At 41.4% G+C, this 15,300-nt stretch overlaps 1 protein-coding gene across 2 annotated transcripts; it reads right to left on the reverse strand.

Moving 5' to 3' along the window:
* Nucleotides 1-705: 705 nt before the first annotated feature.
* On the reverse strand, nucleotides 706-14,639 carry LOC123119093 (probable phosphoinositide phosphatase SAC9). 2 transcript variants are annotated; one of them, XM_044538767.1, is made up of 12 exons: nucleotides 14,231-14,639; nucleotides 12,013-14,010; nucleotides 10,833-10,940; nucleotides 10,413-10,583; nucleotides 7,477-7,719; nucleotides 6,916-7,365; nucleotides 5,750-6,523; nucleotides 5,278-5,475; nucleotides 3,610-4,047; nucleotides 3,298-3,531; nucleotides 1,599-1,890; nucleotides 706-1,106 (listed from the first exon to the last, which is right to left on the reverse strand). In XM_044538767.1, the coding sequence occupies exons 2-11, from the start codon at nucleotides 13,981-13,983 to the stop codon at nucleotides 1,609-1,611; spliced, it is 4,869 nt and encodes a 1,622-aa protein (XP_044394702.1). In that variant the 5' UTR covers nucleotides 13,984-14,010; nucleotides 14,231-14,639; the 3' UTR covers nucleotides 706-1,106; nucleotides 1,599-1,608. The 2 variants fall into 2 exon arrangements, with proteins under 2 accessions (XP_044394702.1, XP_044394700.1); XM_044538765.1 differs by having other exon boundaries at nucleotides 12,013-14,016; nucleotides 14,231-14,638.
* Nucleotides 14,640-15,300: the final 661 nt, after the last annotated feature.

The following is a 15,300-nucleotide window of genomic DNA, read 5'->3' on the forward strand; positions in this document are numbered from 1 at the left end:
AGAGTCATCAGTCGCCTATCTACCATACAACCAAGTTACAAGAGACAATACAAACCTTGACCCCGCATGTATTACATATACTTCCTCCCATGCGACTAGCGATGGTTTGGCTTTGTTTTCACCCAAATACCATGCCTTATCATCTTCGTCCGCTTGGATCCCCTAGTATTCATGGGCATAAGAGGCATCTGGAAGCTCTCAAAAACCAAGAAATCGGATGGATCTTCCATCATTTTTAGGCCTACATTGTGATGCTGAAGGTAGACGGCGATGAGGAGGACAAGGAGAGGAAACCAGGACGACCGCCACCATCTTCCCAATAGGTTCATCTCCTGTTAACAGATCGTATCGCTGCCCAGTCATGAGTTTCCAGCTCTTTTGACTTGTTATTAATCCCATTGTAAAACCAGGGAATCCGGCCTGGCTATGCTAAGTAGATTTTCATTTGACCTTTAAGGTTTTACTAGAGCAAACAAAAATATTAAAGTTTTGAATGTTCACATGTGAATGGGATTCAAGACATTTATTTGCTCAACTTTCAAAGACTACTAATGGGCCATAGCAGAAAAACATTATAATACTATAAATTGAATACCACCAATGTGACACTGAAATATTGGCCCACCTCTTAGCCTCAGATGTTGTTCAAATTAAGTGCAACATACAAGTGAACTTGTAACTGTAAAAAAATCAGTGCTCAAAATATTTGTCAGTAAAGAAAACCTCGTACAAAATTCAGCACTTGATCCTTCACAGATTTCATACACGCATCCACAAACTGTAACTGGCAGCATCAAAAGTGTGGCAATCAGATTGAATTTTCAAACATCCTACAAAAGCAAATGGATCTTCGATTTACCGACATTCTACAAACAAAAAAAGTAAAGAAAGAAATACTATAGTTAATATCCCCAGGGTCCTCAACTTGTATCGCACAAACAGAACGTTCTCAAGTTCTTGTGGGTTTTGGTTGTGGTATATCGTGCTGCACTGCACTGCACTGCACTGCTGTAGTTATCGCCTACCACACCGACACAAAGGAATAATACTAGTTTACAACACCAATATGTACCAACCGTGAATCACTTCATGATGGCATGTACAACCTATAAATAGGTAAATGAAACATTAGAAAAAGTATTCATTATGCACAAGAAGAAAGAACATGCACTACACTGAAGAATGCAAGCATTCGGACACAAAAATATGACCTGCTGAATTTGTGTATGCATCATGCACCAACAAAATAAAAATGTTCCTACAATAAAAGTAATAGAGCAGATTCAACAAAATAAAAATGTTCCTACTTGGTTAATTTGTGTACAATGGAAGTAGATAGGGAGTTAGACAGTAGAGGAAATGGGGGGGAAGAAAGCAAAGAGGAATAAAGAGGGTGGATGGTTTAAGAAGAGGCAGCCCATGCTTGCATTGTTCTCATTTTCAATCTGTTCTGGCTAAAAACCTCTAAACGCTCATGACAGTAGAAACCGGTGAAATACAGTACTTAAACTTGGTGCAAGTCACCAAAAATAGGCTTCGAACAAATGACTGCTTATAATATATAACAATTAAAATGCCAGGTTGTCATATACTCACACCTTGTATATATCATACTGCCGAGAGACTGCCGATCTTTCCCATCTCATAGGTATCAGCGTAGTAGTACAGCTTGACCTTATTTGACAAAGACAATCCAGAAGCCAGAGGAAGATTCCGCAAGCTTAAGCCATCAATCTCAGCAATATCATCAACAAAGGCAGTGACATCTCCAAGTAATCTAAAGATAACACAACGGGCATCTTGCTGCAAATCCGAAAAATCAAAATACAGTGGTGTGTTTGCTTTAACTTCCGGCAGACGGTATTCCTCTACAACCAGCTTGCCAGACTCCTGCAGAAAAAACATAAGTACTGAATGCACACAACATACAAAATTGGCAAAGGCAAAACTATATATCTATCTAGAGAGTTCAGCCACAGGCTTCTCAAACCCTCAAAGGAACAATTTCATGCCGCAAAAACTGGTTACTTTTAGGAACAAACTTGAAAAGAGCAGCAGCACATAGACGAACTGACAACTACGATATTATGTTTCCCAGTCAAACCAAAATATATCTATATCTACACCTCTATATAGCATACGAAAAACTTTGTATATCGGCAGTTGGATGAAGCTGATCCGATGGTACAGAGGTGGCAAACCCGATTTGTGCAGGCCATTGGATTTTCTCTTCACTACATCCAATTCTACCATGTGTAGTGTCCATAAGGTTCTATGATTGGGCTTAGATGTTATGCACAAACCTCAGAAAACACACTTCTACATTGTTCTAGACTCCCAGCTTTTTTCGAACAGAATTTTTACTTTGTGTTCAAGGCTATGGATGTCCCTTCAAAAATCTCATTTACTTTGCAGATGCAGCACTAGATGTTCTCATTATTTTCTAATAAAAATTGCAGTACAAGAGACACCTCATGGGTAACGTGCTTGATGTATTCTACCCGAGCTTTGTGTTTTGATTGAATGGACTGGGAGAATTAAACCTGCATCTTATACTTCATGCATGTGCCTCAAAATTTTCAATCTTTGGTCATACTTTGATTATCTGAGCTCTCACGTGCAATGCCCATATAACTTACTAGTATGATATTATGTTCAATCAGGGTATAGCTATATCAGGGTTCCAAGAAACATGAGGTTATTGGCTGAGAAACTGGAACTGGCCAAGCTCCAGTTGCTAGTGTTACCCTTCTTTGGATTGCAGGAATGAAAAACGCAGGAGTTTGGGGCAGGAATCCAAGTGCAAAGGATTGCAAAACACGGGAAAATTAGATGATAGTCGCATGGACAGAACACAGGTAAATGACCTCGATCCTAGGCAACCTAGTGTGTATAAAAGAGGTTGGAGTGGTGTTAAAGTTCCTGTGGAAAAGGCATAGGAAACAAATCCATAGGAATTTGGTAGCACCATTACATTGATCCAAAAGACATTTGTATGAAAGACTCCTATGAATTGCAGTGCTATGAAAATCCTACAATCCAAAATGGCCCTAATTAAATCTCGAATTCAATTTTTAACAACATCAAAATTTGACTTCCTTAACCTTTTCGCCCCCAAAAAAGTTTCCAAGAACGATGAGAATGCTGTAAAGACAGAATAGGAAGTGATAAATTACACAAGCATGAAAGTTCCCATGGTTCAAAAACAAAAATACAAAGAGCGCAAAGGAACCAGGTAAGTGTCAATTTTAGTCGCTAAATCAAGTGAGCTTGACCACATAGCCAGTGCCTTATTACCTTAACAACTGTGACTTGTATATGAAGAATTGCAGGATTTAAGTGTCTATCTTCCATACGTATCAATGAACACTCCTTCATATCTAACTCTGATGGCAGAGGTGAATGGGTTACTCGAGGTCTTATAACACCAAAGGAATCAAGGCGAAATCCAGCTATTCCAGGCGAATTAGGCAAGAGATATTGCTCAAGAACAAGATCGTGGTCTCTCAACCTCTCAGCCTCAACCGGAATCTGAAAAATAGGAGGGGAAAATCTTAGCCATAGTTTGAAATAGAGCTGAAAAGTGCTCAGTAAAAAGACAGGGTTTACCCTAAATCTGCCAAACGATGGTGACCCATCTACGTAACTTCTCATCCTCATTATTGCCACAGATGTGTCAGGACCCATCTCCTTGGGCAAAGAGCTACCGAAAACAACAATCCTTTTTGCATGGATAAATGAGTTATGTGAATTGTTTGCCTTGGAATCAATAAATGAGCTTTCATCCAATGATAAAAGATCACTAAAGTCTTCATTAAACTTGGTTGAGCTAGAACCAATTTGGGGAAGTGTCATTTTTATTGAAATTATGCGACAGCGAATAGGATTTGGGAAGTGTAGTTTAAAGTGTCTTGGTGCCTCATCCAAGCTACCCGAATTTTCTGGTCCATAAAGCTGTGGAGATGACACTATCATACTTTGCACGTCCCACTTTCCTATGAATGTGCGGTCATCTCGCTGTATTTTATTACTAGCCCATATCTCCACCTGCACAGGCAGCACAATTATCAGCATATGAGGTCAATATTGCGCTATATGAAACAGGGGAAATGAAATTAGCCAGTTGGCTAGTTCAAATACTCTTGTTTACATAGGTAGCTAACTCTGCCACATATGAAAAAGATGTTACAGCACTAGGACACTTTGTTAATTTCAGACCAGGATATCGTCAACAAACTAGATAATTTGCATCAGTGTTAATTCTACAAACACACATGCCATTGTCATAAAATTATGGTGGTGTCCACACAGCCACGAAAACAAATTTGCAGAGATTGCGACTGTTGTTACAAAGAACTGATAGTAAGAGCATAAGAGCAAATTATGGTGTTGTCAAACGTTAAAGTGCTTAAAGAGCAATTATGAAGTACGCACGGAACAAACTCAACAACCAAAATACTCCCTCTGTCCCATAATATAAGAACGCTTTTGACACTACACTAGTGTAAAAAACGTTCTTATATTATGGGACGGAGGGAGTACCAAGCTACAAAGAACTGACAGTAAAATTAGCAATTTACTGCAAATGAAGAGTTTTTATACTTTGTTTAGAAGTATAGAAGCAAGAAACAAGAAGCAATAATCAGTTCAATAACAGCTCTCTACTATCAAGGTACACAGGTATGTCAAAGGGTCAAGTGACGCAGACATCTCCAAGCTTAAATGATGTAAAGTACTTCAAGTACATCCCATAAAAGATCAACTATTAGTTGCAATGCCCAAACTGAGCACTTTAGCTACGAAAATAGAATTTATGCATCCACTCTGCAACATTGGGATTTTTTTTCCAATTTGTGTGTTTCTCCTTTGCCTATTTCTTGGATTCATAGTACATGAAATAACCAAGCTAAGCGTGAAGTATCTTAAGGCAACTGCTATATATGTTTTGGTATAATGAAATTCAGGAGAGGAAGAGAATACTATTGCATTATTTCTCTTGCATCAACATGGAGCTCGCTCAGGAATAAAGCTGGAAAATGTTTTCCTTCTCTTGCTCTGAAAGGTAATGCATTTGATTAAGCTATATAGGACTTCTTCACTGAAGACAACAATGATTTCAGTGACTTCGTTTTAAATGCCCTTTTTGTTAAATTTACCAAGAAAATTGTATATCTAGGAGTTCCCATTTATAACAATCTCGCTAACATAATTTTTTATACTAATGTAGACAAACCATGGATCCCAGAAAAAAGAACCAAGATCGGAAGTACATCTTACAATTGGGCAATCAGATGTTGAGTAACCACAGGAACTGACAATTATTGCAACTCCTGAAACATCTGATATACCGCCAAGAACAATCGGGAACTCCACAGATGTGTTGCCTTGTGGAGCTTTCCAGTAGGACTTGTGCACTCCACTACCAAGTGGTGCCAACAATGAAAACAGTGGAGCAGAGTCATCAGCAGTTTCTACCTGGAAAAATAAAACAACACGGCAGAATCAAAGCAATACCCTGTGGCAAAGCAATACAGAGCAGGGACAATACGATACGGCTTCTGACAAAAAGAAAAGATTTATTTTGAAAAGATGATGTTAGGCTCAAGGGTAGTGCATTTGAGTGTCTAGTGTCTTTCCACGGTCCATGTGCAACAGTATTGCAGATGCGGCAGAGTTATATAGATACAAAGTGGCAGCACCAGAGCAGACAGTAAAGGGTAGAAGTTAATAGAACAATGTCGAGGAATACCGTATGTAAAAAGCTTGCATGTGGAAATTCTGCAAGAGATTCTTCATCATCAAGGAGCTGCTTCAATTGTCTCAGACCAGATTGAACACTATGTACTGAATCCGATATTCTATTGGGCTCAAGTTGGCAGACCTGATTCACTGCTTTCAGTGCTGCTTTCTCCGCACGACCTTTTCTTCTCATACTATGAAGAACCCTGACATAATCGACATACAGTGCTTGTTTGATCATCTCATTGCAGCATGATTTGCACACAGAACTATCTGCGAGGGCTGAATAGCCACCACCTTGATTCCCACCATATATCTTCAGATCTCTGTAAGTGTTGCCAAGCAAAAGGAAGGCCCCTTTCCCAGCACAGCAAGCCTTGCAAGCTGTCCTTTCGCACTGGGAACACTCCACGAATAGTGATGTACTTCCACTAGTAGCTGAAGCTTGTAACGAAGATACAGCACGGACTTCACATGCCCCACCAGAGCATGATTCACCATTTTCACTGATATTCCAAAAGTCTACAGCATGGCTATTGACCTTTTCGAGCCCTATTGAAGCATTAGCACGATCCTCGAAGACAGAATGCCCCAGCAATGCTAGCTTATCAGTAAGGCTGGATAACTTCAACAGGTAAGAGTAATCAACTGAACGATTTGGATCTACCGTGGCAGGAATTACACCAATCGATAACAATGCCCGGTCCCTTTCGGCAGCAGAAAGATCAAGATAAAGACGTTTTATTTCAAGCTTCATCATTTGTTCAAAGTTAAGGCTCTTTCCCTGAAAAGATGAATAAGAGTTACATGTCTAAGATCCTCAATTAAACTTATAAACAAATCTGTTCATAAAATAGGTTTTTTTTCTTGTTTAGAAATAGGTAATCATTAATGAGAACAGGATGAGTATATAAAGCAAGGCAACTAAGCAGTGCCAGGTCCAATATATAATGTACATATAATGAGCTCATAATCATAAGTTGGCAGGGTCTTTTCTCAGTTTCAGTCAAGTTATTTCTAGATGCTATAACCTTCTAAATAAACTACCATTGGATGAGAGTACCAATTTCAGATATTACTTGTAAATAAAATTAGCTCAACACCAGTTTAAGGAAAATCTATCAATGAACTAGAGGATAGGAAAAGAACAACAATGAATTTTGTACGGAAAAATACCTTATTATTTTGAGAAAGTGACTCCAAAAACTCGAGATAAAACTGTGTACTGCCACAACCTTCAACATGGTTATTGACTTCAGCAACAGGCTCTTCTGATGAGGTGGCAAAAGGGTTGACGTCAAATTCATCATCAAAGAAGTTCGTCTGATCCTCATTACCAAAAGATGTATTTCCAGTGATTTTTGATTGGTTCGGTACGTCGATATCACCCGTGAGAAAATCCACAAAATTTCCTGAACCACCAGGTTGAACTGATGGTGAACTTCTAGTATAACTCCTCTCACTACCGTGAACATCATTACCAGGAGAGGAAGAATCTGCAATATTCCTCAAAGCTAGATCGCGGGGAGTATATGCTTTTTCATGGAGGAGCTCCAAAACTTGAGCAACACCTTTGCTATTGGTTAACATATCCACCCATGGAAGAGAAACACCAAGTACTTCAATCTGTTTCAGAAGATTACTCATCTAATAAAATAAATATACAGAGGCGAAATAGTTCAATTGTTAAGAGCTGCTTCTTAATACATCAACATCCAGATGGTTGTCAACTTTTACCTCACCAAGTGTGATGGCTGTTCTCGCCATGGGAGAAGGATGAAAAGATAATGCGACAACCCGATTTAGAAAGTTCACTTCTCCTTCCAGCTCTTCGAAGTCGTATAACAACGGAAGATAAGTGCTCTCTTGAACGTCCGGTCGAGCACTATTGCCTGTAACAGCCAAGTCCTCTGGATGAATTCTTCCAGTGAGAGGGATCAACAAATTTGTCCCATTCGAGCACTGGGGTATGCAAGCGCCCTAAACAAGTGAACTTGCAGTTAGTTACACATTAGCTGGCTACACATGATTTGCAAAAAGATAAGCAGCAGCAGGGAACAAATGTAACCGTTTGATCAAAAGATGTAAACTGCAAAGAGCTAGCATGCAGCAAATAAGCACCGTATAGTATCAGATCGCCTTACCCTGATTCAGATAGTATAAAACAAAAAACTGCCTTAAAACAAAGAGTTCCTCAAACATTAAGAATAGTTCAACGCATCCACGTGCTTTAATTGGAATTCATACAGAAATAAATATCACATACTGAAAGGTCAGAGTAGCAAGTAAACTGATGAAAATAAAAAAGTATCACGAGCATTGAGCATGGGCTAATGTGCACAGATTAACCTATAATAGGTAGAGAAATAGAGTAGTTTTTGGAAATTACAGGATCTATGCAATAGATGCTAGCCAAAATCAAAGCCATGCTCAGATTAGATGAGCTTGACTTTGTGTTTGTCCGTCCCAATTGTGCTTCTGATTGGACCTTGCTACTATCGGAGAGTCCAAAGTATGTAATTATCAGGTCGTACCAGTTCGTATGATGCCTATATTTACATTTCTAAATTAAATACAATTAATTTATGCAACAGAAAAAGGAAAGTAAATCACAAGATTATCTCTTTTACACAGCAGATTAGGCCTTGGACTTTTTCTTTAGAAACAGGGATACTATTAGTTATTCATGAAAGATCAAAGGAACATTAGGGATTACAGGTTCTAGCGCTATAGCTGCTTTGAACTTCTTGCAACACAACACCATAGCAGCTCAAGGTCTTGAACCTAGTACAGCCCGCAGCAGTAGCAGTGGCTGGATGGGCCCGCTGCAGGCCGAATAGAGGGCACTGGCAGCCCATGTACAAAACCCAGTGCTGTTACCACCCTTCTTTAGTCCTACATCCCACAGGTACTAAGGCGACATCCACCTTAAATGAACTTTTAGATTGAACTGGCAACAAGTGCCCTTGCACCAAAGGAAGCATCGCACAGTTGCCGCAAGCCACCAGATTCTGATCAAGTGTTTATGTTTTGTTTGGATATTGGAAGCTAGCGGTTTTCCTCCACACACCCCTCTGACAGCAGAGCCCAACCAATGCCAATGATTTCTAGGGGGCTTAGAGGTTGAAGGGATTACATTTTTATCTTTATCTTTAATAATGGGACAACAGTTCGGCTTAAGTAATGGCATACATCTATCCATTCAGGCTTTCTTCTGGCCAGCCTACCAACAATTAGTCTCAGCCTGGCCCATTAAGATAGGTTATATGCTTGTGCAATGAACCAAGCACCCTCTTACATGAACTGGCAATGGTGCCTGCCAACATCCTATGGGCTTCTTTCTCACTTACAGGAGGGGGTACCTTGCAGGCATGGCAGCGCTCTACCACTGTAATATAGGCAATATATTGCATGGCCACAGGCAAATCGCAATGTTAACTGACTTCCCAATAGTTGTGGAACTGGGCTGGAGACTGTAAGACAATGTCAAAGTTTTGTTTTGCCAATTCTCTTATTCAGTCAATTAAAATGCTTAATTTCACCAAAGATGCAATGTTTTATTACCTGAATTCATTGACATTCTTTTTAGGCATAATAGGCCAAATGCACAAAACTTGAAGTATTGTGAGTGTTCACAAAGGTATCTGAGTGGAGAGAGGAGACTAGTGCTTACACTATGTGCCACAGGACTTCACATCACCATTTCGTTAGATCGTTCATCATTTTTTTTAATTGTGACTCTTAACTGGCTAGTCCACATATCGCATGATCACACGCATATCACAATTTTGACTCGGTTCGCATTAGTTGTGGGACTAAGGTCAAGACTGTAAGACAATGTCAGAGTCTTGTTACCCCAGTTCTCTAAATGCTTAATTTGATCAACTAAGATTATATGTTTACTTTTTTGAATTTGATCCATTCTTTTAATGCTAAATGTGCCAAAGTCACCAAACTAAAAGTACTTCCATTATATCAAGATTCAAGGATATTTGAGTAGAGATTAATGCTGACCGACCATCGCAATGATTGCATAGTTGATGGCAGTACTAATTACCATGCACCACAGGACTCAACATCACCATTTTGCTGGATCTCTTAAAATCATTTTAAAGTGTGGTCAGTAACTCGCCATGGCTTTTATTTTTCAGAGGACTGTTTTTTTCACTGACAATACTTGGCTTTGGCTGAGTTACCATTGTCACATCCAAGGATGCCATCAGAATCTTTTGAAGTTCTCTGTTCTTGGAATTGTGCATATCTGGATGTAGTCATGACATATTTTCACATTATTTTTTGCCGTCAAGGTTCAAGGGTCCCTTTTAGAGGGATACTCATGCTGTAAAAGAAGTTAGCACAGCTAAGCCAAAGTTAAGGAGTACACTGTTTGGTTTTGGCTTAAAACCAGGCATCATGCCTCAAGTTAAGATTGTCAGAATTGCAACATAGCATGTTGGCATAAACCCAAAACTTGAGTGGTGCATCTGATGAGGCTCAATATTAGCAAGGACTGCATATTTTTTATGCGTTCCCAGTTCACCCAGTCTTGATACTGTGGACACATGTCAGTTCATCAAGCCTAATCCTAAAAGTGAGCTATGAAAAGCGAAATTAATGAGCCTACCTGGCATAAAATAAAATATTAAGAATATAACAGCAAGATGAAGACAAACCTCAACAACAAGCTTAAGGGCATCTATGCTGGAGCCAACTCTGACATCTACAGTAGCTGGATATGAAGAATCTTCAACCCCATGGGAAACAGTAAGAAGAAGCTGAGAAACATGACAAGGTTCTCCAAGGTATATAAAAAGCTCAACATAGTCTGCACCTTGCTGGCATACCTGCATGATCAAGAGACCTTAGCATGCTATAGGAAACTCTGAGATGTGACTAAGTACTCCACATGTTTTTATATTACACAATCAAGAGTTTCAGACTCTTCGAGACATCAACTAGTCATATTCCATGGGAGTGGTGGGATTTGTTAGGGACGAAGTATTTAATACACCATAGCTATCCCCCAATTCAAATAAATCAGGTCACTGCCAGGATATATTACTCAAAAGGAACTATATGAATAAGCAACATACCCAAACAATATCCTTCTTTTTGAAGCTGAGAAGACTGGAACCACCATCAGCCATTGGAGTGATACAAGGAACTGGTTTCAACATGCATCCAGATGGTCTCGATAGTACCTGAATTATCAACATCAAGCATGTTCAACACAAAGATGGAAGTCAAAATTAATAAAAGTAACAGATGGCCTCGATAGTACTTGAACTCGAGACCTTAGGCTCCGATACCATGTTAAGCTTCATGCACTAGTCAACGCAACCAGCAGTCCGAACTGATGGAAAGGACTAGGCAATTCACATATACACTTCAACAGTATTAAGCCAATGAATAAAAATTCTTCTTAGACAGCTGTCTTGGCTCTTGAGTTATAGACTATAGTAAAAAACTTAACAATTACTAGCGTTTAAATTCTAGATATAGTTTAAGATCAACGATTTCTTCCCTATGAATGAGTTTCTAGTTTTCTCTAACTCTGGTGAACCATGCTATTTTGGAAAGGAGGAAGTACATCTCATTTTCACCCTAACCAGCAGCGGATTTCCCTTCAGTTGCAAAATAAGAGTAGGGTGCGTTGAAGGGAAATGCACTGCTGGTTAGTGGTAAAAATGAGAAGTACTTCCGCCGTTACAAAATACTTGAAGTTCTAGGTTTGTCCTAAGTCAAACATCTTTAAGTTTGACCAAATCTATAGAAAAATATATCAACATGAACATCTACAACATCGACTATATATAGTAAGAAATATATTTATGTTAAATCTAATGAAACTACTTGGATGTTGTAGATGTTGGTATGTTTTTCTATGGACTCAGGTCAAACTTAAAGAGGTTTAACTTAGGACAAAGAACTTAAAAGTATTTTAAAACGGAGGGAGTAGAAATAAATTATCAATTGGCATGTCGCTAAATCTGATCATTACAGTGCATGGAATTATTTTCTCAAACAACTGTAAAGGGAAATTCTAAGTCAACTAAAACTCAGGGAAATCTGCATTTTAACTAGCAAATTGTTTCAATCTAATTGTGGAAACTGATAATGTATTCTAGAAGTTCTAGTTAAGTTAGAATAGCACATGTTTGGATAGTTCATGCAGAGAATTGACTAACCGGCTATCCTATATACATAACAGAAATAAAGATTGGTAAAGTGAACTTTGTAAATAAGATGCTGATAATGAATAAGTTTACCTACTTTGAGAGGGAAAATTGGGATGGATGGGAGATGCTTATATAGCCTCAATCCAAGAAACATCTCAAACTGTTTTTGACGAGAGCTATCATTCATATAATTGTGGAACCTTCTTTGCAGTGTAATCTTGACATTCTGAGCAGCAGAGAATTTACTGAACTTTCCAGTCTCCTCCTTGAATATGTTTAGAATCTCGCTGTGCATAGCTTTTGAGCCAGTGTACAACGTGGCATGTATATCACCAGCCAAAAGAAAAATTTCAGCAAGGTGGTTCACTGGGGCAAGCATTGTTGAGCTCTTGAACTGCTCAAATGTCATATCAAATCTCTTCCAGCGCTTATGTGGAGCTTCCTGGCATGGATGCTCCCATGAGGTAGTACGTGTATTATGATCGATATAAAATGATTTACCTGTTACAGAGTCAAAGCGTTCCTCCCAGCCAGGGGGCAAAGAACGAGCACTCCGACCGTTATACTCAGAATTTCTGCTTGTCGATAAGCCAAACATAGCATCTATATCAAGGGAAATACCAAGTTGACTACACTGTTCGACAAAAACTTGAAGCGCCCCAAAATAGCTAGCAGCATTGGTGCGATCAAGGGAATCTGCACAATTAAAACGTACCACACCATTTTGAATATTATCCATACAGAACCCACCATCACCATTGCAGATAATTGATCCCTTGCATTCGTTAAGCTGCTGTTTTACACTGTAGTAATTCCCTTCACTGAAGCCAATGGCCATTGTTGGTGCTTTAAGGTGCCTCCAGAGGCCCTCAACTGTCTGTTGTTGCCCTTTTAACTTCACAGTGGCATGCCAGTCATAATTTATCAACTGAATCCAGGTGTTTCCAAGCTTGCCAGTAGACTTCAGGTACTTCAGAGATTCTTTGAAATGTTCAACTAGAATTGTCTCAGGTTTTCCTTCAGCATATCTTAGCAAGTTAACACACACAATGGGAACCATTCCAGGTTTCTTCTTACTCGTAGCATTGACTTCAGATGATTTATTACCGTATCTTCGACCCAGCCGTTGGTAGTATTGCAAGGTCCCATTGTAAGGATCATCAGCAACATAAATCTCAGCCTCAACTGACACAGCATTCTTTATTTCTGCACCCCACCATATTGGTATAGTCCCACGCCGCCAGATATACGAGTTAAAAGGTATTACTTGCCCACCTTTTTGAGGGGCCCAAACAATTTGCTCGCACTCCACCTCATTGCCGGTGCCAGAACATGCATTCAGCCCACGAGCCAAATAGCGGGTTCCAGGATGTAACCGACTACGGCGTGCAATGAGAGCAACTAGCCCACCTTGCTGCCCTGTAGCTCCAAAATTGCGACACTCTGCAAAGCCCTGCAAAAGAATGACACAATGCCCTGGCAAACCAATGTCCTTGAAAGGCCTTGACAACCACGCATTCCACACGAATTCCTCATCTGGTTCCTGAATAGCCATCCGACTTGGAAACGGCCTAGTGATATCCCTCGTTTCACAAAAGTAGTACTTGCCATCAATGTCAAGATCAGCCAAATCCTTGATATTCTTCAGCTCTCCACTTCCCTGGGGCTGAGGATTCTGCAGCTGAATCTTTACCCATTGACTCTCCGCCACGGTATATATACACCCGCCTCCAGGTAGCCGTGGGACCGTCGCACTGAGCTGCGTTGCAACGAGAAGCAGAGCATAACTCCCTAACACGGCATAGCCCAGCACGGCTTTGGCATATGTGGTACTCTTGGATAAGAATCTCGACCCGTTGGTGATGTGTTTCAGGGCAGCCGCCTCGGAATCAAAGAGGTCCTCCCCCTGCTTCCCCTGGTGGCGCAGCGCGCCCGTGGTGGGGTCGACGCAGATCACCTGCGTGTCACCTGCTGTCGACAGGCTCACCACAATGTACACCTCATTTGTCTCCAAGACGACGACGACCACCGACGTGTCCCCCCGGTCGGACTTGCCGCGCACCATGGAGGGCTCAGGTCAACCCCCCAAGATCTGTTTCTGCACAAAATAAACTGCTGTTAGTGGTGGTGATGCGGAGTTGATAGCCACTCGATGCGGTGGTGGATCTCGAAATCGCATGGCCCATGTAGGCAAACATTCGATCTATCTGGCATCGAGACAGTGAATACACAGTACACTAACTGATCTGCACGTATGCTCCTGAAGTTCACAGACCGCATGGTATAGGACTGAGACAGGCAAAAAAAAATACCCTAGGCGATGGCGTTGTCGAGCAGGAGAGTCGAAGGACGCCGGCGCTGCTCCCGGTAGGGCCGTTCGCGGTGGCGCCCCCCGAGTCGGAGGAGGCTCGCGGTGGCGCCCCCCGAGTCGAAGGAGGCTTGGCGCAGGACGCCGGAGGAGGCTTTTCCGACGGTGCGGCACGACGCAGACGCTGGCGCAGCACCGAGATGAGCTGCTGCGGGTCTCTAGGGCGGAGGGAGGGGGCGCGCCGGCGCTGGATCTGGCGTGGCGGCGCTGGATCCGGCGTCACCGGCCGGGATCGATTCCGGCGAGATCGGGCGACCGTTTTTCTATTCCCCACGCGATGTGGTGTCTGTCAGCGATCGGGCCAATCTTTTTTTTTTCCAAACCGATGACCGTAGAGATCTGGTGTGCTACGCGCCCCTCTTCCTCTCCCCCTCTGGTGGTAACGATCACTCGCAACCACATCCCTCCCTCACCTCATCAAAACAGCACGAGAAATATATTTTGAGTGGAATGTAATATATCTTTAGTGGTATATGTATATCAAACCAAGAGTGTTTTCTTACAAGTTTGTGAACGAGTACTATTCTACTTTGGATCCGTTCCAACGCGCAGGCACATTGCTAGTCACTAATAAATCTGCCAACTCAACAGCCCTCGCTTTCTCACCGGAAATCTGCCAGCTAAGAGCACCTCTAGTAGACCCCCTTTGAAAGTGCGTTAAGTATAAGTGTTTTTAGGGTCGACAAAACGTATTATAAGGGCCGATTTTAGCTGCGGCCGAACAAAGCTCGTATAATCAACCCGTAAAAAAGAATATTCTCTAAATATACCATCGTCTTCCTCACGCCGTTCCCATCTCGACCTCCATCCCCTTGGCGTGTGTGCGTCTTGCCTCCGCGACTGCCTCCTCGTGCTCGCCACCGAGCGCGACCGGGCCGGGGCCAGCAGCAGCCGCCGCCGAGGCGTTCGCGGTCGACTCACATGAAACTAGCTAGCTAGCTAGCAATTCGAGCGGGCGGAGAGCTAGCTAGCTAGCTGAATCGAGCGGATGGAGAGCTAGCTAGCAAGCTATCT

The sequence above is a fragment of the Triticum aestivum genome, chromosome 5D (genome assembly GCF_018294505.1).
Source record: "Triticum aestivum cultivar Chinese Spring chromosome 5D, IWGSC CS RefSeq v2.1, whole genome shotgun sequence".
Lineage (NCBI taxonomy): Eukaryota > Viridiplantae > Streptophyta > Magnoliopsida > Poales > Poaceae > Triticum > Triticum aestivum.